Raw genomic sequence first — 23,070 nt, forward strand, 5'->3', positions numbered from 1 at the left:
TTCAATAAGAAGTAGGCTCATACTTAAAATTAAATTATGACATAATACAATGAATTGAATGTCGGTGATTTCTTAATTTCTTTATCGTCTGTTGTATTAAATTTAGATATAAAGTAAAATTAAAAGAAAGTATCGATGTCATAGAAATTATTGCATTGTCGAAGCTTCTACCGTTACTTAGGAAAAACGTAAAAGAGATCGAATTTATAAACACGATTAAGATAAACGTAATGTTTGATTATATACGCCACAAGTGTGTTTGAAAACAAGATTATTTGAGAATGAAGTCACCTTTTCATCATCGACTGTTACGACAGTTCTTACGGTGTCTGTGTCCGCGCCAGACACTTTGTCCTTGTTGCGTTTAAAGAGACGGGACAAGCTAATTCTCGATTTCCGTTCACCTCGAGATCCATCGACTTCTGTTCTGGAGTAGCGGCCGGCACTCTCCGTATCACTTCTAATCAATACAATTTATTCTCTTTTAAAATTTGTTCAATTGTTACATTTTTATATTGCCTTGTTTCTTTAGCAACGAAACAAATTTTGTGAGGCGATAATTACGTAGATAATAGACACAGAAACAAATACAAGAAAACAAATACTTTAAGTGATTATTCTGTAACCATGTGAAATTCCAATAAGCTACAGTGTAATTTCTAGAAAGTTATAAACTTATTTCACTTATTTATATTTTCTTCGAAAGGAATTGGCGCAAACATTAATAATGATAAATGGCTCATGGAATTATAAAGTGACGTTATTAATTGAGCGAAACGAATCTGGTGATCACGATTTGCATATCGCAAAATAATAATTTAGACATAATTTAGTCAAAACAAGCATTATATGTTAAATAATGTACACGTATTCGATTCTTTGACTTCAGATGATTTATGAATCGCTAATGAAGCTTTAAAGAATCACTTAGGTTCATGGAACATCTTTAGTTTATTTGATTTATAATTATCAATAAAAATAAGCTACGTGTAGATTAATTATACAAAAATTTTAATTGTTAATATGATAATAATGTTATTTGGAAATACCATCTCTTAGAATATATTTTTATCTTTATATCTGAAGACATAACCAGCCAATTGATTACGTTCAACATATTCTTTTGAAAATGTTGATGAAAAAAATGAACAAAGATGAAAAATCGTGCATATTATGTACATGTTAAAGATCTGAAATAGATTGATTGTTAACTAATACGTTCAAAATTCACTTGTTCAAAAATGATTTTCATCTTGTTCATTATTGTGTAATACAGACAGGCACAGTCTAAATAAGTAACTTTCAGTTTTTGTTGTATATAAACGTCATGTATTAGGCAATTTTTGATTTGGAAGAATTAAATGTAATTAAAAGGGTGCAGTTAAAGCTGATTAGTAATAAGCATGCATACGGAGGAAGGGGAAAAAAGAGAAATGATTAAGCAGACACGCAAATTATATGATAATAGACGACAATTCTAATTATTCCGATATAATTTCCTTGAAAAACTTGTAATTATTTCAGAACCAGTACTAGTATAGAGCAATTTTTTCTTGAATATTAAGTTTAGAGAAAGAAGGAAATAAGTGATTTAATATCAATTTCCATGTAGAATTTATAATTATTTATATTATGTTTTTTCCAAGATCTTTTTCTTATAATTCATGAAAATAAGCGATTATATAGCTAGTAAATTTATCGGAATATATGTTTATGTGTAATTATCATTTCAATAAAATAATTTTTTTCCTCGTTACAATCGTTGTTACCACACGTGACATGAATTATATACGAGGCATTTGTTACATGGGAATTCAATGAAAATTATCTCGGTATCTTCCATAAAATGATGATTCCACGTTTGATATTGACGTAAGCTTGAAATTCCATGTTTTCTTTTTCCATGAGAGAAGTAAAAAAAAAGCTTGCCTTCGCCTATCGGTTTCGTCTGCGCTTTTCGATTTCTCAAAACGAAGTAGACTAACGCTTGCTGCCGGATCCGCGAAGTCTTGGATTCTGTGCGATTTCCTGGTAATATGGTAAATACCGACAGATAAATTTACTTTGAACGGATAATCAAACACGTCCATTTTTTATTCGACCGTTCTTCAGCCGTAGAAGACATAATTATATGTAACTACGTTTGAACGGCTTAATTAATAAATTTTTTTTTATCTATCTTGTTCATCTGAATAAAGTTTCATATCAGTATCAAGTAAACGATCGAAGTATCTCTACTCTAAGGAAGCACCAGCAGAAAATAGAATATTAGTTACGAAATTTGGTGTAGAATATTGAAACACTGGAAGTGCGTTGTGCTACTAGAGGGAAACCACTACAAAACCTGTAGAAAATTATACTCACGACTCGCCAAGGTTCCTAGATGTCGTGTTACCTGTAAATAATCGACGAAAATTCAGATCTCGCTTAATTAGAATCTTGATATTATCGGAACAAAGGCGCGAATTAGAATTTCTAATTCCAAATTAAATAATTTTACTTGACCTAATTAGTAAAGTATGATTGATCGATGGAAATATTAATTGAGGAACACTCAAAATATGAATGCACTTGAAATAAATTCAATGGATTCATCGTCGATGTTACAATTTCATCGTGAAACCGATACAGGTTTAACGAAATTGAAACGCGAATTGGAAAATTATTTGCGATGCGATGATGGGATGGCATATTCTCGTGTACGTTCGTGTGTATTTAAAACAAATGTTTTATTTCAAAAATCATATAATACCTAAGTATAATATCATAGCGATGAATGAACTTACAATTAATTACATACAGCTCTTCTATATATTAATTTCATTTGAATTCTTAATTAGATTTACTTCTGCCTATTGCGTTGTATCTACAAGTACAGATACAAAATGTTCATATTCTTTTCTCGTATTCGTTTCTCATATGGTCGCAGTGTAAGTGTGGAGATGCGGCTGTGTTGGTGTAGATTTGTGTGTTCGTTATTTTATTTATCGACCGTATAACATTCAAAACCTCATTGTCTTTTATCTGTTACTTCTTTTTCGTATTTTTTTGTTTGTTTTGTTAAACAGTGATTTTTTAAATTGTTTCTCTTTCTCCTTTCCTCTTCTCGTTTTTAAACTTTAACGTTTAAACTAGCGATCTCTGAAGTATTTTTAAAGTGTTTCCACCGTTGTGATGCTGTTTGCATATTGGGCCCTCGTCACGAAAAGATTTAGATAAAATCAACGCCATTACGTCAAATTATATGTAATTTCAAAAGAACTGAATTTTCCGAGCGTAATCGGTTCTTTTCAATTCTATATTATAATGTATGCTTGTGCTCGTCCTATCGATGATTCACATTCTAAAAATGTTTCAGAGAACACCATACTCAGGTATTCGCGATCGTCAATATTTCGTGATCTTTATAATCATATCTAATAGCTAGACTTAACATAAATATATGTATATATATATAATATATATATACTCCATTGTATGGCCAACGATCATGCTTTCTCATATTAATATTACACTAAAATCTTCGTCGTTAATTTATTAGAAGTTTTACAAATCTTCAATTTCGCCATTTTGTCTCGTTTATCGGTCGTTTATCTTATTTAGATTCTACAGAGAGAAAGAAAAAAAAAAAAAAAAGATCCAATATCAATAATCTAACAGCAGCATACTTATATGTATCTTAATACACGTATGTATACGAGTGTAATCGCAGCATGATCATCGTTGCATTTAAATAATTAACCATTACAAATAATGAACAATAGAAATGAATTACAAAATAAGTGGCTTAATATCGTTTAAAATGTACCGCAAGGAATTTTTTGTACATCAACGTATATCCGCGCGTAATATCCCTTAAAACTTCCTCCTCTATACCTTAAAACTCCCTATTTCCCTTTTTCCATCGTTTTCGCGTTAATCGATTATCGTTTCGACGTGCTTTCATTGTCGTAGTCGCGTTGTACGCGGGCCGAACAGGTCGAACACAGATTGTACCACAGACGGCAACAAATGCCCGTCTATTTCTTTCCTTTTTTCTTTTCTCCTCTGCCATCATTATTCTCTCTGCTCCGCACGTACGGTAGCAAGTTCTTCGACAAATTCGTTTCTCGCGCGTAGGACTAACAATAAGACCGAGAGGGGATTCGAGCAAAACGGAGAAGTCCTTCGTGTCTCGAATTATCGTGGAAAAGATTCCAGAGGCTTTCAGTGTATATTTTGGCAGTGATTATTTTCGACTCGGCTTCCTGCCCTTTGCAATCCGCTTTGTGCTGATCCTTTCCTACTCCCGTCATATCGTTCTGGCATGATTCGCTGTAAAATCATAAGACGTCCATTTTTGTTCAAACAAGATATTTCCGTTTTATTGAACGTTACTGTCACGTGTTTGCAGGAATTTATAACTTGCAGACCTTAGGATCAGAAAAGATCGCCAAAGATATGCTTCATAAAGTATAGGAAATATCCTCGTGTTCCAGCAATTCAAACATTTGTTGTCCTCTTGTAAGAAATGGTTGCCTTCGTTACAACGAATCACAAGGGAAAGATAGTTTCTTTAGATATGAATATGGTAAAATGCTTCAAAATCGTATATAACCTACGCTGTATGTGTGTATAAAAAAATTCGGGCGGCCCTGGTCTCGTTAGTCGTTTGAACGTATCATCGAATCATCCCCTCGCGTGTCTATTACGAGTTTAGATTAACTAGACGCGTGTTTCTTCCCTTTGCGTTAGGCTCTATTACATACACTAATACGTTTAATCGTTCGTACACATAATATATACCACAATAGTTACATGTGATTCGTTGGGAACGCACGAGGACGCCCATTTGTTCTACCAGACGAGACTTTTATAAATTAATTGGCAGCATAAAGTGACTTCTTTGTACAATAACCAATGGAAAAAATGCGTACGAAAAGACAATTTAAACAGATATATCAGGTTTTTCCTTCCTCTCCTTAAGTTTGTTCTCGGACTTAGCGGAACAAAAGGTGTCGGAACGTGCGTTGCTCACGGCACATTGACATACGGATGCGGCTCAGCCTCTTTAACGGCACAAACAACGCTTCGACATCGCGAATACGATACAGAATAGTACTTAATTGGCAACGTACATCCACGTTTAATCGATTTACTTCTTAAATAATCCAACGCTCTAGTTTCTTTCCCGCACTGTGTCTCATCCGATCGCGTTTCTTTATTCACGACCGGACGATGATCTTCTCTTTCGCGTTAAAACTCACGCTTAAGTTGTATATAACCTTATTTCTTTGCCCGATAATAGTCTTCCTCTCAAAAAATTCACGGATAACGACAGGTCGCTCGGCAATTGGAGTGCAAGTGGATAAATAAGTATTCAGTTAATATTTACGAGTTGCAAGCCAAGTGCCCTCGACACAGAATATATAATATATTCATTACTATTATATTCAATCTCGTATCATAATATTTATAATATATTTATATATATATATTTATTTATTTTATATATATATATATTTAATATATACAACATGTAATTTTTTTTCGATCGTCTTCGCCCGACCAGTTTCTTCGGTAGATTCTTTCCTTTTTCTTTTCCTTTAATTTTTGTCTGTTAAATTTATTACTTTACGCCTACTGTTCAAATTGGCGTTAATTCTTCTTATATGTAAATTAGATCGTCGAGAACTCGTTGGACGAGACGATCCCTCTTTGTAAGTGAAAACACGATCGCATATGGAAAAAGTGAAGGAGTGTATGTGCAGAATTCGGAAATGTTTCGTCAACGAGTGACACACACAGGGTTCGATACTCTCGCTTCTTCTCACCCTCTCATTTCTTTCTTTTTTTTTACGTTTTTTTTTTTTTATTTTATTTTTTCCCCCTACTATTCTTAATTTAATAATTCATGTTTACGACGCCGTGGACACCTACGTTCGTGAACTTGTTTCTTCCTGCTGCGAGTGTCGTACAATATATGTGTATGATTGTGTGCACGTGTATGTGATTACGAGCGTAGAATCATAAGTTCGTTCCTTTCTTCTCGCGCGTGTCTTCATTCATTTTCTTTTTTCCCTTTTCCAATGACGATTAAGCTAAGCAAAGATTATCCGTACAAAAGTACAAAGAACACTTATTGTCGACGGGAATGATAATGAAATCACAAAACTCACTAGTCGAAAAGTATTCCAGTCGCGGTTGATGACTTCCTGTAGTTACTTTATATTATATGTATATCGTTCCATCAACTTCCAATGTTGTTTCTTATATTCTTCAACCAGAAACGACACTTTGAGAGCGGACTAACACTCGATGAATCGTATGTACTCTTATAATGAAGAAATTCGCGGTCGATAGTTTAGGCGATTCGTCTACAAGAACGACTGGTGTTCGATGAATATTCCGTCAAGACTATCGTCGGTTAGAAATTTCCCTCTTTTTCTGAATTCTATTCGCACAGAGGCGAAGGTGTAGAAGTGTTAAATGATCGAACCTGTTAGAAACATTTAAAGGAAAAGAAAGGATTATCACTGGAGAGAGCTCGGTGACGCGCGTGAACCGACGTCAGGACGAAATACATCACGATGGAGAAAGGAGAAACGGACAGCGTCCCTTATAATCTCGTTAAAGCGAAAAATACTTGCAAATGTTGTTTTTGTCGCGAATGAAAAGGAACCAACGGGGTCTGCCTCCGCCTTCAGAGGGCACTGCGACGGTAATGAATCTGGTTGAGCTTATCGAACGTTTTTATCATCGTTACGAGTACATGCAATGATCAGATGATTCGTATCGATCGTAGAGATTTGTATCAAAAGTCGTTTCTTTACATTTAAAATCAGACATCGTCTGATGGTGGGCTTTCTTCATCGATGAATCGACAACGTGACTGTACGATATAAAATTCTGGTTGAAAAACTCTCCTGTAGAAAAGTACGATAGCCGTAGAATGTTTGCAGTGTTTGTTGCGATCTTGAGATACAATAAATGGATGCACTTTGTGGTTGAACTGAAAACGTGGCAGCGTTCGAGTGATTTATTTATCGCGTTAACCCTTCGGATAATTTTCCAACTTTTGTTTCATTTTTCCAGTACATGTTTTAAATTATACATATTTTTATAGGAATTTTTGTGCCCATTTTATTCTTAAAAAACGTATTTATCCCATTCGTAAAAGATACCTTTAATATGAAGTCTCGTTATAAAATCGTGGTGAAAAAGTTTCAGTAAAAAGAAGATTAAAAAGCAACGATACATTTTCGAGGAGTTAACAATTGTTAAGTAAAAATTCTCTTTCGAAACGTGCGTAACCATTGTTACCGAGTCGCGATATAATATCCGAGTATTTTAAGAGTATCATAAAGATTGTTCGTTTCGAACAGTCGTTGGATCGTCGATCGAACGTGCAATATCGATACCGCGTTTATACATAGAAACAACTATCGCGTTATAAGGCGCGTATCTATCTGTGAAAAAAATCGTGGTTGAACACGCCCCGTTTCGGGCCAGTGAATCGTTTCGAAACGTATAAATAATACTGTTTCCACTAAAAGTATGTCTAAATTACAAAACGCGAGATACGATCCACACGTGTCAGTCAGCACGTGCACGTCCTGGATTAAAAGGGTGGGCGCGTCTAAGAACGAAAGCTACATCGTGGAATGTGTTCGTCTCCTTTTATCTTTGTTTCTGCTGTTTGAACGTGGTAACGGCGTTATTTTTAATAGATTCCGTTGCTCGTGCACGTAAAGCATTTCTTCTCACAGCGATAATTCATTCTCCCGCGTCGACCACGCCGAGTTGTTGAAAGGGACACGTCCCCAAAAGAGCTTTGCAAAAATTCAGTTGGAAGTTTAACGCGTTGGAAACAGGCAAGTTTTCATTCGTTTCCGTATACGTTTGTTATTATATCGTGTAATTCGTTAAAACGTTCGGCGTTGCATATGTTTAAACAATCTCGCGGAAAACGAATCGCGAAAGGAAAATTGTGAATTACCAACCGTGGAAAATCTGTGTTTGTCGTGCACGCGCAATTCCTACCTACGATACCTTTTCTCCCTGCTTCCTTTCTTTTTTTTCTTTTTGCTCTAGATTTTCCTATAACCCCCTCCCGCCCCGTTTCTTTTTTTTAATATCAACGCGTCCTTTAGAAAAAAACCTCGACTACAAAATTTGATTTGTTCGCGCTAGCATATGAGACATTTTTCACTACTCGGAGAACTCGACTCGTCCTCTCCGTTTCTTTTTTTTTCTCTTCATACGCTTAATCACTTCGTTTAAATAATTGCTAGACATCGCGTTCAAGTATACGATACGTTTCGTTCGCGTCAGAGCGAAACGACAAACCGCAAAGACACAGCTCTCTTTCTCTCTCTTGCTTTCTCAAGCTCGGATCTCCGGATATCGGCGTTCTCCTTCTCTCACGCGGGAAACTCGATTACGAAGATTTTACTTAGAATAGAGTGGTATAATCTGAGGACAGCTCGCAAACGCGTGTTACCTAACAATGATATCTTAGCGATACTTCGATCTTTTAACTTCTCGAGGATACAGAACGAACGAATCAATCGTTCGTTTCTTTCTTTCAAGTAAATTCTTAAGATAAACATTTGAGATTCCTGTTACCATAATCCCTTGCTTCGTCTTTCTTCAGCTTCGTTGAAAAATCGATCCTCGAAAAGCTAATGATCGTACGACGACGTGTGTGGTTGTACAAGTAGTAACGTGTGAGTAACTCGATCGAAGCGAATTTTTCTCAATGTGACGTGTGTGTGAATGTGTGTGTTGTCGAGAAGAAAGAAAAGGCGGCGTAAAAGCCGCCAATTGGACGACGGTGGATCGCGTCGCGAAATCCTATTTACAAAAGATACACGGCGACTGAATGTTCGCTTTCGCGATTGCATATCGAGGCATCGAGGGATCGTTCCCGATCGTTGACGAGCGGAGAATCGTGGTTGATCGCGATTCGCGCACGGTCGTTTTTCCGGCTACGAACAGAGCTGCCATCGAAGAGACGGAAATCGTAGAAAAATGAGAAAGCAAACGGAAAAGTGGATCAGATCTAACGTGAAATTCTCTTTTTTATACTCTGCCACGCGAACGGACTTTCTCCGACGAAATAGTAATACTACGTCACGCGAAATAAATACGCAATAATCGTGCGAAAAAAAAAAGAAAGCAGTTGGTTTTGATAAACTAAAATGAGATTCGCGTATGACCAGACAGAGAGGAACACGTGTACGTACATTTGGACGAAAACACGACAGGTGTACCTCTCTGTTGTCAATTTCAAACCCTTTGCACTTTCCGCCTGTGTTTGCAATTTCTGTGAATTTAATCCAAAGTTACTGTGTCATTTAATAAGCAGTTTCAGAACAGCTGAAAAACATAGCGTGTTCTTGTTCCCAAGGTACGTTGGATCGAATTGACGTCAGTCAAGAGATTCTAGTTTCTTCGAAATAAAAGCTATCGATCGACTATTAAACTCGTAATATCATAAATTATCGTATACTTTAATGACCGCCTCCGCGGTCCTCGATAATCTGCATAATTTCAGCCGATAATAAATATCGATCTGACCCTAAGATGACTCGATCCAATTACCTCGACCTAAACGCATCGAGTATCGTACAACAAGATATATCCCAAAGATGTTATTTTTCACGTGGCTGGAGATCGATTTGCAAAGGGTTATCGAACCGAAACGAGGGGTGGCAGGTTATTTCCGCCGCAGAAGAAGGAACGACCGTCGAATGGACCGTCAAACGGATGATCGGTCTTTAAACAGGCGTGTCCGTCTTCTCGTCCTTTTTCGGCTCCTTGATGTCCGTGCGGCCGTTCACGTATTCCGTGCTCGCGTGTATTGGATTCTCCTGGCCACCCTGCGGTATTTTTTCATCGATGATACGTGGGTCCTCGTGATCCTCTTCATCTTCGTCCCCGGGGGTGATGTGCGCCTCGCTTCCGGCGCCGACACCGCTCGCAGCTTCCTCGTCGCCCCGACGCCTCGCTGCAACAAGCAACGCCACGATCGGTCAAGGCAAAAGTGCGTGTGTGGATCCCTTTTTCTTTTTTTTTTTTTTTTGTTCTGTTCTCTCTATTATCTTTTTTTTTTATTCTTTTGTATCTCTTTTTTTATTTCGGTTTTGTTTGACTCGATTATTCAAGGGTGGTGTATTTTCTTTGGTTTTATTAACGGTTCTATTTTTGCGCTCTGAACGATTGTCACGGGGTTAGTTAGTGGCGTCTCTGTCGTTTCGCGTTACTCTACTTTCCGATCGATTCTCATCGTGCAGGACAGACTGTCTTTTTTTGAGGAATTTGCAAACGCGCGAGCTATACGCTGAGGTAAGAGCTTTCCTTTCGTTTGCGTTTTAACATCACGATAAAAGTTTCTCATCTTGTTTAAATGATTTTTAAGCGATTCATTTTCTACCGTGTTTCTATAGTGTGATTCGACGTTTGTCATACGTACCTCCAAGAAACAGTATAGATAATAGTTTTGCTTTTCTATCTGTCTTAGTGTCAGATATGAAAAGATATGACAATTGCTCAATTTCAAACGTTAGTTTAATCCAAAAGCTGAATTAATTGTCGATCAAATTGTCTATTTTCATTGACGTTTGTTGTACACCGTGATGTGGCCGCGTTGCTCAGGCGTTTGCAATCGAGCGCGATTTTATCGGTCGTTAGAGCGGTTAATAATCATAAACATTCACAGGCAAGTCATCGCACTAATGTATATTCCAATCCAAGCAAGGTAAATGTGAATGAACGTGAACGTGGTCAAATTTCAACACGTAACCAGCTAATTATCAGCTAAGATAAATAGTAAAAACATCGAGAATCGTGAAAGGTTCGAGATGGGGTTGGATTGTAAAAAAGGGATAGCTGATACGAGCATGCTTGTGCGATCATAATCTAGGAATAGATTATAGAATTAATAATATAATTAATTAATAATTATTGTTCTAATTGGGCAAAAAGAAAAAATATAGTCACGACGGAGAAGCAAATTGAAAGAAAGATAACATCGATAAAGGGTCTGGTCTGGTTTCACTTCGAACAAATGTCACCACACTTGCCTTCGCCGATTGTTCGTCGTTGCTTGTCGCAAAAAGAAACTCGCTCCTGTTTCATTTGACCCAGCGGGCCTTGAATTTAGAGGAATTCTCGCCGGGGATTTCTTCAACAACGTATCGCAACAGACAATCGTGGCCTGAGTCAGTGTTTTTCAAATAGCTTTCTTCCCCTTGCGAGCCGTTATTCGATCGCGAATGAACGCTTTTTCCCTTCAAAGTGTCGAATTAAATGCTACAGGAATACTTTTATCGAGAAGTTGAGCCAAAAGGAATTTTTTATCTCCGAAGTTCTTTCCGTCTTTTCTTGGTACATGTCTCGAAAGGAATTTATGATTTTTGCTTTTTGGTAGATCGGAAAGGGAAGAATTTGAAAAACACTGCGCGAATAATAATGAACGGAGCATAAATTAGGCATCGTATTAGTAGTACATGCTGTGAAAGTCGTAAGCACGATATGCATGCACGAATGACAGATATATGTATGTTTATGATTTAATGAGATCGACTCGATGATATTCATAATTCTGTATAGTTTCGGGTTCTTCTTATTGTCTCAGTAACGTTTGAAATTTTTAGTGAAGAATCGTATTCAAATTTGTTCTAATCTTTAGATTCTTTAGAATCTTAGATACAGAGGTATTGTATTGCTACTTTAAAAAAGTATAAAAATCCGATTTATATTAAAATCTTTTTAATCAAATAATGTTTAACGATCGATTGGGAATATAGTAACTTTTAAGCAAAAATATCTTTGCCAGAATTGTGTTTATCGACTCACAAACCGATAAATGGTCATTCCGAACAATGAAATTCTGATTTGTTCATTCGTCACTCGACTATCGATTATACGCCAGATTTCTGGCATGAATAATCGAACTTTAACTCTGTTTATTCTCTTCTACGTACTATCGGAAGTTTAACCCCTTTTTTGTTTTGCTTTTCTAGTACACTGTGACACTGGTTCGAGCAGAATTTGAAAATAAATGGGAATCGACAAAATCGTAAAAATCAAATCGCCGTTGAAGTTTGTTCGTATTTGCTTTAAACGCATTTTGAAGTTACATACTTTCATTTTTATCCTAATAGCTCCTAATGAAATAGCCTTGACGATTACTAGCGTAACAGAATTGTTTGATTCGTTTCTAGATTTCTGAATTACTGAATTCTCAAAATTTGTATTCAATTTAATATCAATTACCTAATCGCATGTTAACTTTCGTTTCACACATTTATCCAAGGCAAATTATCTCGTAACATCGCTTTCCATTAATTCACGGCACGTATCGGAATCTGTTGCAGGGATCGAGTATTTCCACGATAATTCGAGACCAGGTAACGACGACAATGTGAATGTGTCAGGAGAGTTGATTAAAAATGGTCTGACACGGATATGAGAAAAGTGGCGAGTAGACGAGCTGATGATGAACGAGGAACGAGCAATACTTTTAAAAAAAGGGGTGTTTTGCTGCCTGAGGTGACTTACCCCTGGACAGTGTCATGCCTAGAGTACGGAATCGCAAGGTAATTGTTGCTGTTTCTCCTTATTCTTTACTTGGCCCGACTTGCATGCTGTCCTATCGGTAGCGGCACAACACACAAGACATTTGTATACATACAAATATAGAGATATAAATTAAGAAACATGTATAGTTTTACGATGGAGTACAGCTAGCGAAGGTTGTTTGCTTCCTACACACGTACAACCGCTCATGATTTCGTTGGAATTATTATAGTTTGCTTGTTAAGAAACCTTCTCTCAATTTTTCTAGAGTTTAATAAATCGTTTTGTACGTGTTCTCTAACAGACAGTTTCAGCAACTAAATTCCTTTATAATCTAATATTATGTAAATGTCTATTATTTTGATAAAGGAGATGGAACACAAATAAGAAAAATTAGATATGTAGAGGACAGCTGAAAAAAGAAATTGATGTAGTATATAAATAACATAGTCGCTGCTGATAAAAAATATCGGTATTATCCTATCCATCGATACAAAAATAATATAAGATCGATTTTATCTTATTGCGTTATTTGCAACTCTATCGTTAGTGGCTGACTTTAGCTAATTAACTTTTATCTTCCTTCGAGTCTATGCATCGCTCGTTTATTTACTTTCCATTCATCGTTTGTTATATTTGTTATTATCCGTGTCAAATCGAAGTGACAAAAGTACACGAAAAATCGCCAAAAGGGATGGGGAATCGCGCGGTACGAACGAAGTAGTTCGTATGAATTATTAAAAAAATAGATACTCACCTGCGAAGCACCAGCGTCCGGTCGCACGGGCAAAAATTAGTATGAAAACGATGAGAAGTAGCACCAGGGCTCCAACAACGATGCCGATGATAGAACCGGCATCTAAATCGACGCCTGAAATTTTGTAGAAAATCAAAATGACGTTTGTTGTACAATTTTTTTTTATCGATACAAACAAATTAAACTAATCTTATCGTCGACTATTTCGCATGAGATAAATTTCCGCGACTTTTGTATCTTCATCGCGATTGTAGTCTGCAAAGTATCGAGTTCGAATATGAATAAGATCAAATGCAGAGGACACACGTATATAAAAATATTAAAAATATCGAAAGTTGAATTAGAAATCATGCGCCAGTAATTGAATACGAATGCACCTCTATCGTTGAAAAATCAAGAAAAGCTAGCTTAACGAAGCTTTAACATTTCCAAGACACAGTCGTTCGAACTTGAATATCTGTTAGAATAAAAATCAAAGTGTCATTGTGTCTTGTATATACTCATGTTAAAAAATGCGTTTCATCGATAATGAATGTACAAAGCAGAGCGTAAATATGTTCGTGTCGGATAAAAAATATACATATATATATACGTAAAAATATACATATATACGTAATGTAACAAGAGTCAACAAGCACTCTGAAGCCTTTGGTACATTTAATGTCTATGAAACTTATAATTCTAATGCAGAAATGTGCAAGAGAGGTCGGTGACGCGAAATCTGTGTTCTATATCGACAAAAGCGTTGATTCATGTAAAGGCGATCGCACAAAAATTTAGTCACGTTTATTTGAAAAATACAGATTTGCCATTCATGTTTGCAGTGGTATCAATAACAAACGTAACGTTGTATATATAACCGTATCCCGTAGCGCAGAGTTCCATTTACGTGATCCCTCTGTGAATCTATCGTGTGACTTTCGCACGAATTGATGACACGGTTTGAAAAATCGCGATGACGAAAAAAAAAAAAAAAAGATAAAGAAAAAAGAACAAGATGTTACAGCTACAGTTTTTGCACGATCTTTAAACAAACGGAGAAATATTACTTGGAGACAAACAACGTTTGGTAGATTAATAAAAATAAAAGATCGTTTCGATTCTGCCGCTTCGAAAAATATCGATGTTGTCCTTTAGCATTTCTTTTTCTTCTAATTTTTCATCGAATTCTCTTCATTCGAAAGTATACACAGACCGATAAAATAAATTTGACAAAATAAAAAATATCTTGAACCGACGTAGCGAAGTAATAAAAATATGGCGATAAAAGTTTCGCCTTTGGGCATAATTTATCAACTACAAAACGTGTCGTAATCCACCATTTTCATGGAACTTCACGCGTACGGAGCTACATCGACTACTTACTACGTATAATAATTTGAAAGAATGACATTACCTAGTGCGTGCATGTGTTCGGAGAGCTTACCATAGAAGTGACCGAACGGCCCTGCGTGAAAGCATGCGGTGAAGGATCGATATGGTTAGAAACACATAGCGCATACGGACACAATAGAGAAAAGACACGCAAAAATATTCTAATTCGTACATATTCGGTGTAATTGAAAACGTAATGACGGCCGTTGGCTAGCGCGTGAAAGTGACAACGAATATGACATGAATCGGTAGACAGATGGTGAGTATGCTTGATCGGATGAAATGATGGTGACAAACACGAAATGTGGAAACTAACAGCATGATCGACAGCTACCGACGAATTTCAAATCAGTTTTATCGTCTTTCTCTAGAGCGATATCGAATAATCAATATTCACCCGACGATACGAATGAAAATTAATTCTGTTGCTATTTAATATTTTTTCTCCCTTCAACATCGTTGATCGTACATTTTTCATGTTTCACGCTTGCATGACTGCTTTTTTAAAAATCTATTTTAATATTACGATTACACGATTAATACTTGACATTTTTTTCTCTCCTCGTCTTTTATTTTTCCGTTTTCCACTTTGACGCAGATAAAAGTTCGTCGTGATTTGCACGCTACTTTGGTGCACAGTGAGATTAGGTGATTTTTTTTCACGATAATTGAATTCTGAGTGTTTCCGTGGTTTTTACCTGCGGGTTCTGTGGCTGTCGACAAAATGATACGATATTCGTAAGCCCCTTCGTCGTTACGGGCTTCCAGGATATAGTCCTTCTCCGTGTCGGATTTTTGCACGCTGTCGATCGTCAGGATCACGCTCCACGCTCCTCTTCCCTGTAAAAAACAAATTTTTTGATCACTTAACTATTCGATCTTTTACCAATCAAACGTTCTCTAATCCTAAAGATGATTAATTTTTGCCGTCATAAAATTGAATATAAAGATATCGATATTTTAATTTTTACTTTTGGAATGTTTTCGAATTCGTTTATCTAACGAGCAGAGGCCAGGATCACTTTTGCATTTAAACGACGCTGTAATTTCAATCTCCGACATCCTGTGGTCCGAACAAATTCCACCAACCGATATTACGCGTATTTCGATGAATTTTAATTTGATCATATTAATATTATGAATTCATTGTTGAATGTTTAATTTCGTAAGCCGCATTATTATGCTAAATTTTTCACTAGCTGTGGAGTCCCCGAAAAAATTTTCTTAATGGTAATTTATCTATAAAATTTCCAAGCCTTCTGCATTTAATTATTTCAACAACGGAAACAAAAAATCAGTTTAATCTACCTTTCTCCGAACGAGACGAATAATTCAACAGTTTTACTTATTTTTTCCTGTTGCCTCTTTTATACAAAATGAGACAGTTTTTGATACCGATAGTCGAATTATTTCGGGCGATTTCACTGCACGAACTCTAGCATCCGAATCGGCTGGAATTTCATTAAAGCTGTTTGATTAGCGAGAAACTTTGCGAGTCACGCAAATGTATAAAAAGCGCTAAGTGCACCGTGAAAATCGATGCTCTGGAATGCGGAATCTTTGTTCCATTACCTTCACTCGTATTCTCCTCCATTTCTCGTTCGTTCCTCAATTTACTCTTTCGTTGTTTTTTCACGAGAAAGCTCCCTTGGCAACTCAAATTCTACTAGCTTCGGTATCTATTCCATCATTTTCTTCATTGATAATTCGATTCGAATCTCTTTTTACCAATTAATCTTTACATACTTCATTTCTATATATAGCTTTACCTTTTGCTTCGTAGAATTCAATGTGCATTACTATTCAAGCGTCTCGAGGAACGTTCAAAAAAATATTCAACATTTATAGCTGGAATTTTCATTCTGTGTTCGTTCGACCGAGTGAATTGAGAGAACACAATCGACGCGAACCTTTTAATAGTAAAGTCTATCAGACTTTTCAAGTGGAAGAATATTTTATTTATCTGATAATAGAAGCTCGTTCACGTGGAAAACTTTTAAGACGGATTTCTTTCGATACGTTTCTAATCTCGAATTAATGCGTCATGTTTTTGTATTGATTTATACGTATCTCTAACTTTCGATAGTATTCATTACTTAGAATAATGTGATTCTTGGATTTTTTAAATGTCTGTGTATTTTCCATCTTGTTGTATGTTCGATATTACATTTTTTTAAATATGTAATGTTTCATATCAAATAGATATGGATCATAATAATAATAAGAATATATATGTACAGATATGAATTTGATAGAAGGTATAAGAAATTTCGTTAATTTACCAGATCTACAGCGGTCGAGGTTTCGAGTCGATTGCTTTCGTCTGGGTTACCCTCGGTGATCATTTCATTGTTCACTCGCCATTTGAAATGCGGCCTAGGGTTTGCGTAAACGGTCACGTTCACGATACCCTGGTGTCCAACTACGTATCCAAAACGCTCGATGGTTGGTTGCGGTTGAGGAGGATCTAAAAAGAAAATTTCTATTTTTAATTGTTTCTCATCTTCCACAGATTTAAATATTCCGTCGTAATACACGTCATTGATAGAAATTCCATGCTGAAAATAAAATATTTCGAATATCTCCATATACGCATGAAAGATTTTTAATTTGGAAAAATAGAAATAAATCGCTAGCAAGCTTACGGTTGAGTTATTAGAATTTTTATTCTTTCCTTTTTTTAAATTTCTTACGTTTAAAAAGTGTTTGTACTTTTATTAGCAAAGAAAGGGTTTCTTTTTACATTACGTGTTAAGATTTGCAATTTCGTATATCGTTCGAATAATCGATTGCTTACAGAAAACTTGCAGTTGCATAGTAGTTTCCTTAGGCCGGTCGAGTGCAATGTGGCTGGCAACGCATCGAAGGATTTTTCCATTGTCCGTCCAATCCAAACTACGCGATGCATTTTGCACGGCCAGTGAGTTGTCGTCCAGGTTCGAGTCGTAAATCGTAGGTCTTTCTTCGTTGCCGATAGGTTCGTCGTCTAGTTATCATAAAAAGGACACAGAACTGAGTACGGTATAACCTCTGACAAAAAGTTAATTAAAAATTCCTCTATATCGCCGACTAATTACCAAGGAACAAAGAAACATTGGCTGCTGGTCGTCCGGCTGGTGCGCTGCAACTCACTTCCAATTTTTCTCCTTTTCTGTATATATTTCTTCCATCGGATCCAGGACTAGCGTGAAGCTCTGGATTGTTCGGCGGTTCTGAAAATCCAGTTGCAAGCATTAATTATTTCTTAAATGCAAGAACGACGTTGAATTTTCTATTGAAAGTCAAGTCGTTAAAATTGCCCCGGCTACGTCGATGCTCGTTAATTTACCACGGTTCAAGCAGAAGAAAACTTGCAGATCTTTATTTAAATTCGCTCGAAACATCTGCAAGTCTCCATCATGACCCGTTTTCGTCATTTATCTTTATCGACTTTATCTGAAAATAGTAATTTCCTTTTGCGCTACCATCTCCTCCTTCTACAAACCCGTCGCGTAAGCAATTCTCTTAACGAAGATTAATTAGCTCTCGAATTCCCGCACACGTATATTCCACACCGTAATATTTTTCCCTGTACGGGGGAATACTTTTCTCAGACAACTAACGTCGCGAAGTTTTACAACGATTTTCTCATTAATTTCGAGGCTACGCGTAAAAACGATGACGATTAATTACGCGCACTCTTTTAATTATGCTTCGACTCCTTTGCAATTAAGGATTGGCATCTGATGCATGTGACATACACTGCTGTTTCTGACTGTGTTAAAACGAATTCTTTAGCGATTCTTTTCAACGTATAAGGCTATGATAAGAGTAACTGCATCTTTCTGATGATCTGATTGACGAATATGCCAGAACGATCAGACGTATAGACTCTTGTGAGAGAAGCTGTAACGTTCTTCGGATGTTTGGTTCGCCAGGACTCGTATCAACTGTAACCATAGCCTAAGAAAGATACGAGGAAAAGGAAACTGGTACTTCCAGTCTTATTATTAATCTTAACGCGAGTTGTCAAATTAAAATCAGACCTTAAAGAGTGAAATGGATAGAAAATAATAATACGTACTAGCTACGATAATTCTCGTAGATGCCTGTGCCTCCGCTCGACGTTCGGTGGTTGTCAGGGTGCACTTGAAAATTCCATCGTGACTTTCCTTGATCTTGGCAATGTGAACGCCGCATTGGCCAGCCTCCGTGCCTTCTCCGTAATACTCGATACCATCTTCAGACGGTTGTCCCTTGGATAACACCATACCACCTTCTTCGCCAGGTATTTCGACACGGCAGACCCGTAGTGGTCTACCCACTCTGCACAAAATTTGCAAACTCTCGCCCAGTCGTACGGCAGTCTGATGTTTTGGCTCGATGTCCACGACTAGGTTCGGTTTCGATGCTGGAACCAAGAGAAAGAATAATTAGATTCTCTGATGAAAATAATTTCAAAGGCACGCTATATTATATCACGTGAAAATTTGCGCACGAAACGGGACGAATTTAAAAGAATTGCAACCCTGATGGTTTTCACAGACACTAGACGTTATGAATATATTATATTATATCGCGAAAATGCATACTGTAGTATACCTATTATATAAAAACGCGTATGTGAAACGTGATGAATTTAAAGAGATTAAAATTCCGTTAGTTTCATCAGACGTTATTTCAAAGTCTGTCTGAATTTTTCTCCCGGCAGTTAATTTTTTTGCAACCTACCAAGCAATTGAATTATCGCGCGAAGGAACAGGGTTGAAGCTTCATAATTTTTCTTAATCTCCGCGTTACACGTTACTTCTTGCCAGGTACTGTGAATCCTGCGCGTTTGTGGCACTCGCTTTCGAGAACATTCGTTATAATTTCATTGAAACGCGTGGAAATTCGTGGTGCATATAATCGGCGAAGTAACGAAGATACAGTGTTTTAGCGAGGAAGTGACAATAAGTGTAGTCGTTTCTAGTGGACGATATCGTGCTATTTATATGCGAATGGAGTTCTTGCGAGGAGAGTTAAGGGAGGTGTTAAATTTATGGATACGTGTCCGCTTTCAATGGCTCGTAACTTATAATAATCAAGAAGACGCGCAATAAAAGCCTGCCTTCATCGACTACGTGGGCGACGAAGATTTAATATCAGCGTCACCTTGAAATTGCACGTCATCCCACGACGTTAATTTTAATTTCCAGTCGATTCGTTGCACGGTATAATAATCGTCATTACGCTCGCGGAGAGGCGTAACCATGGTTTTTCGGCTGTGCTTTTATACTTGCGTCGCCTCGTGCTTTCGACTCTTCGTAAAGAAAATCGTAAAACTCATATAAGACGTTTCATTTCGAAGAATGAAACTTGCACTGTATGAAAACATTTTATACGATTTCATACTTTTTATATTCTTTGTACTTCTTTTATGACTTCGCTCGTCCTGCTTTCCAACTTTGTGAAATTGATTTCTTTAATCTTAATTCCTAAAAGCTTCTTTTATATTAGACTTTTTATACCTTAATTCCACTTCTACGGCTTCTTATTTCAAATTCTTAATCTTCCGCCATCGTTCTCTACACTTTTACAATAAACTGACGGAAGCGTTTCCTACTTTCTTATACTTCTATAAATAACACTTTCGATCGTTTCATATTCTTCGAAGATAATAACGGTATTACATTCTACGGAACATAAATAAGATTTCAAATTCTTTCGAGCGACAGACGTGATACAAATACCTGTGTATCGTTGTATCGTTTTATCGAGTAACAAAACGACGTGAGATTACGTTTCCCATTTTGCACGGCTACCTCTTTTCCAATCGGTTTTCCCTATTTGCTCCCCACAACGTGGCTGGAACTTGCAGCGCGATCGTTCATCTAAAACAGCGCGGAAAAAAAGACGGGCGAGCTTCGAAGGAATTTCCTTTCGAACCAGCGCACCCCATCCCCATCGCTTTTCTGAAACTTTCCGTAATTGTACTGGTATGTAATGGATAACGAGAACTACCTACAGTCCGCTTGTATCGCAAATGAACAAAAGTTTCGGCGCAAAAAGCTTCGAAAGTATCGAGCTGTACCTGAGCCAGCTCCAATGTCTGGGAAATGGACGAGAGAAAGAGACAGCAATGCTTCCTAGGGAAGCGAGAACGTGTAACTGCCACGTTCCATTGGTAATTGCATTGTCAAACCGGTGTCCGATGTTAGAGTTACAGTTTGCGTTATAAGACGCGTTATGGATCCATTCAAAGTATTGTAGTGGTACATGAGTCAACAGAAGATTCGAATCGGGAGAGACTCATATTATTGTGACTTCGAGTATCAACGTTGTTTTGGTTTGCTATGTTCAAGGGTAAACGAACTTAGGACAAAATATTATTTGTAATCGTCAATTGGAGTTACATTGGAACTTTTTATAATACCACCGGTCGATACAAATAGACGAACGTCTCTTCAGGATAATCAGTATAGCGAATCATTCTATACCGAGACATACAGTCGAATAGCGAGCGTAGAGTTGAACAGTAGCATTGAACGAGCGACGATTACGACAGGCATACACTAGCTCTGTACTTGTATTTAATATAATCGACTATTTTAATATAATATTTTATAAGTCGATTTTACTATAATCGACTATTACAATTTTATCACTCGCCTCTTTAACAAATCAACATATTTAATAATCCACCTGAGTATCATTGAGCATTTCAACTTTCTGTGTACATATAATAAATGTTTGCAACGGTGCTGTCTGTAGGAATAAGAGTTTGTGTGAATGACGGCTAATTGAAAATTATGAGACCGTTTATTGTAGAGTATCGAACACGTAGTAGAAATATGCCTGAAAGTAATAATTCTGAGTGGAAGTGTATGCATCGTTTACCTTGAGTAATATATTGCAGTTAAAGTTTTTCGTTTCTGTTGAAGTGGTCACCACTCTAAGGAAACTCTACATCTGGTCTTTTTAGTTTTCTCAAGCACTGAAGCCATCGACAATGTATAGACCGGGACGAAGGCAGACCATAAACGGTAGACAGGCGACGATGGCTTCAGGGCTTTCAGTCATAGGGTAACACTGCTAGCGCGCGGATCTGGACCAGCTCAAATTATATTCCTACTTGTATTTACATTTCTGTATTAAAATATATTTTCTACTTTACAATTTATTCACGCGTTTCTCTGTTCACACACATAATAACCTCAACAGTTTCGATAGCATTTGATATAATTAAATCGAAGCAGAATCCTCGTAGTATGTTTGAAATTGGGAGAAAAAGTAATCCCCAATAATGGGTGGATTAAAAATACGGGCTTTCAATTTCTGTTCCTATGTTCCTTTTTCAACTGGTCATCGTTCATACTTGTTTACACGTAAGCTGTATTATGTTCTCGACAGTGCAGTGTGTAAAAGCGGTTGCACATTAAAAGAAAACCGGATTTCCCTCCGTTTTCGGCTTAGTTCGTTATAAGCAGTCACGCGTGCTCTTCTGCGCGTTGCTCGCGAGCAATGCCGCAGTGAAAAACGAGAAACAGGCTTACGAGCGACTGTTCTGCAACAAATTAAATTTTAGAGAAAATTGGTTCATTATCCGCGCGAACGTTTCACAGTGTAACGCAGTTTGTTGCTATAATTGAATCACGAATCGGCCGGTAGCACCGTTGCCTAGTGAATTTATTGTATAGAGACAGATCTAAATTTTATATTCTTCGTAATATTTGAAGAAAATTTATCCTATCCTCTTAACAATTATTTTGTAAGTTCTTTTATTACTTCTCTTCTCGAGATACTATCTGTTCACTATGATTTACAAAATTTACTATCACTTGAACGCTGTTCTTAAAAGAAATACGAATGCAAATTGTCAGCTATTTTATTAAATATTAATTAAAATAATTTTTAATCACCTTTATTTCTTCAATTATTTTCTAATATTCCTCCCAAGCACTTTTCTGTGTAAAGTTAAGTATGTAAAAACACAATCTTCCGTTTCTTTATCGCCTTGAAAATTATACCATGGTTGGTATATCGTTGCATAAAGAAAAACTAACGAGCATCTGATTTGTCGGCAAAACAAAGTGCCGCGCGCGACAAGGGATGACGAAAGATGCCTGTAAGAAGAACGGCTGATACAATTCGTGGGTAGTTATTATTCGATGCGTCAAGGCGAGATGAAATATGATAATCGTTATTCGCGCCACGCCCGGTTTATCATATTTCTTCGGTCGCATTATCATAATGGCATCGTGCACGAGATCGGCCACGTTCGGCACGATGTGAGACAGCCCGTGTTCCTAACTCGCCAGATTGATGCAGCTTATGATCCCTCGAACGAAATTCGACCTCGTTTCTTCCTGAACGCATTGCCATCTAGTCGATTTATATGTCAGCGGCAACGAGTT

At 37.0% G+C, this 23,070-nt stretch overlaps 1 protein-coding gene across 7 annotated transcripts in view; it reads right to left on the reverse strand.

Moving 5' to 3' along the window:
- The window catches only part of LOC132915736 (fasciclin-3), a 349,287-nt gene that overhangs the window by 2,575 nt on the left and 323,642 nt on the right, over window positions 1-23,070 (reverse strand). For 2 of the 7 annotated variants that reach the window (XM_060975573.1, XM_060975750.1), the window contains exons 2-11: window positions 18,759-19,085; window positions 17,773-17,907; window positions 17,493-17,681; window positions 16,978-17,162; window positions 15,394-15,535; window positions 14,718-14,768; window positions 13,322-13,435; window positions 2,365-2,395; window positions 1,930-2,028; window positions 292-460 (exon numbers count right to left, since the gene is read on the reverse strand). In XM_060975573.1, the coding sequence (XP_060831556.1) occupies window positions 292-460; window positions 1,930-2,028; window positions 2,365-2,395; window positions 13,322-13,435; window positions 14,718-14,768; window positions 15,394-15,535; window positions 16,978-17,162; window positions 17,493-17,681; window positions 17,773-17,907; window positions 18,759-19,085 (1,442 nt within the window). Of the gene's footprint in view, window positions 1-291; window positions 461-1,929; window positions 2,029-2,364; window positions 2,396-2,710; window positions 9,992-13,321; window positions 13,436-14,717; window positions 14,769-15,393; window positions 15,536-16,977; window positions 17,163-17,492; window positions 17,682-17,772; window positions 17,908-18,758; window positions 19,086-23,070 lie in introns of those variants that run through there. The other 5 variants (XM_060975614.1, XM_060975712.1, XM_060975668.1 and 2 more) reach the window with 5 other exon arrangements.

The sequence above is a fragment of the Bombus pascuorum genome, chromosome 1 (genome assembly GCF_905332965.1).
Source record: "Bombus pascuorum chromosome 1, iyBomPasc1.1, whole genome shotgun sequence".
NCBI lineage: Eukaryota > Metazoa > Arthropoda > Insecta > Hymenoptera > Apidae > Bombus > Bombus pascuorum.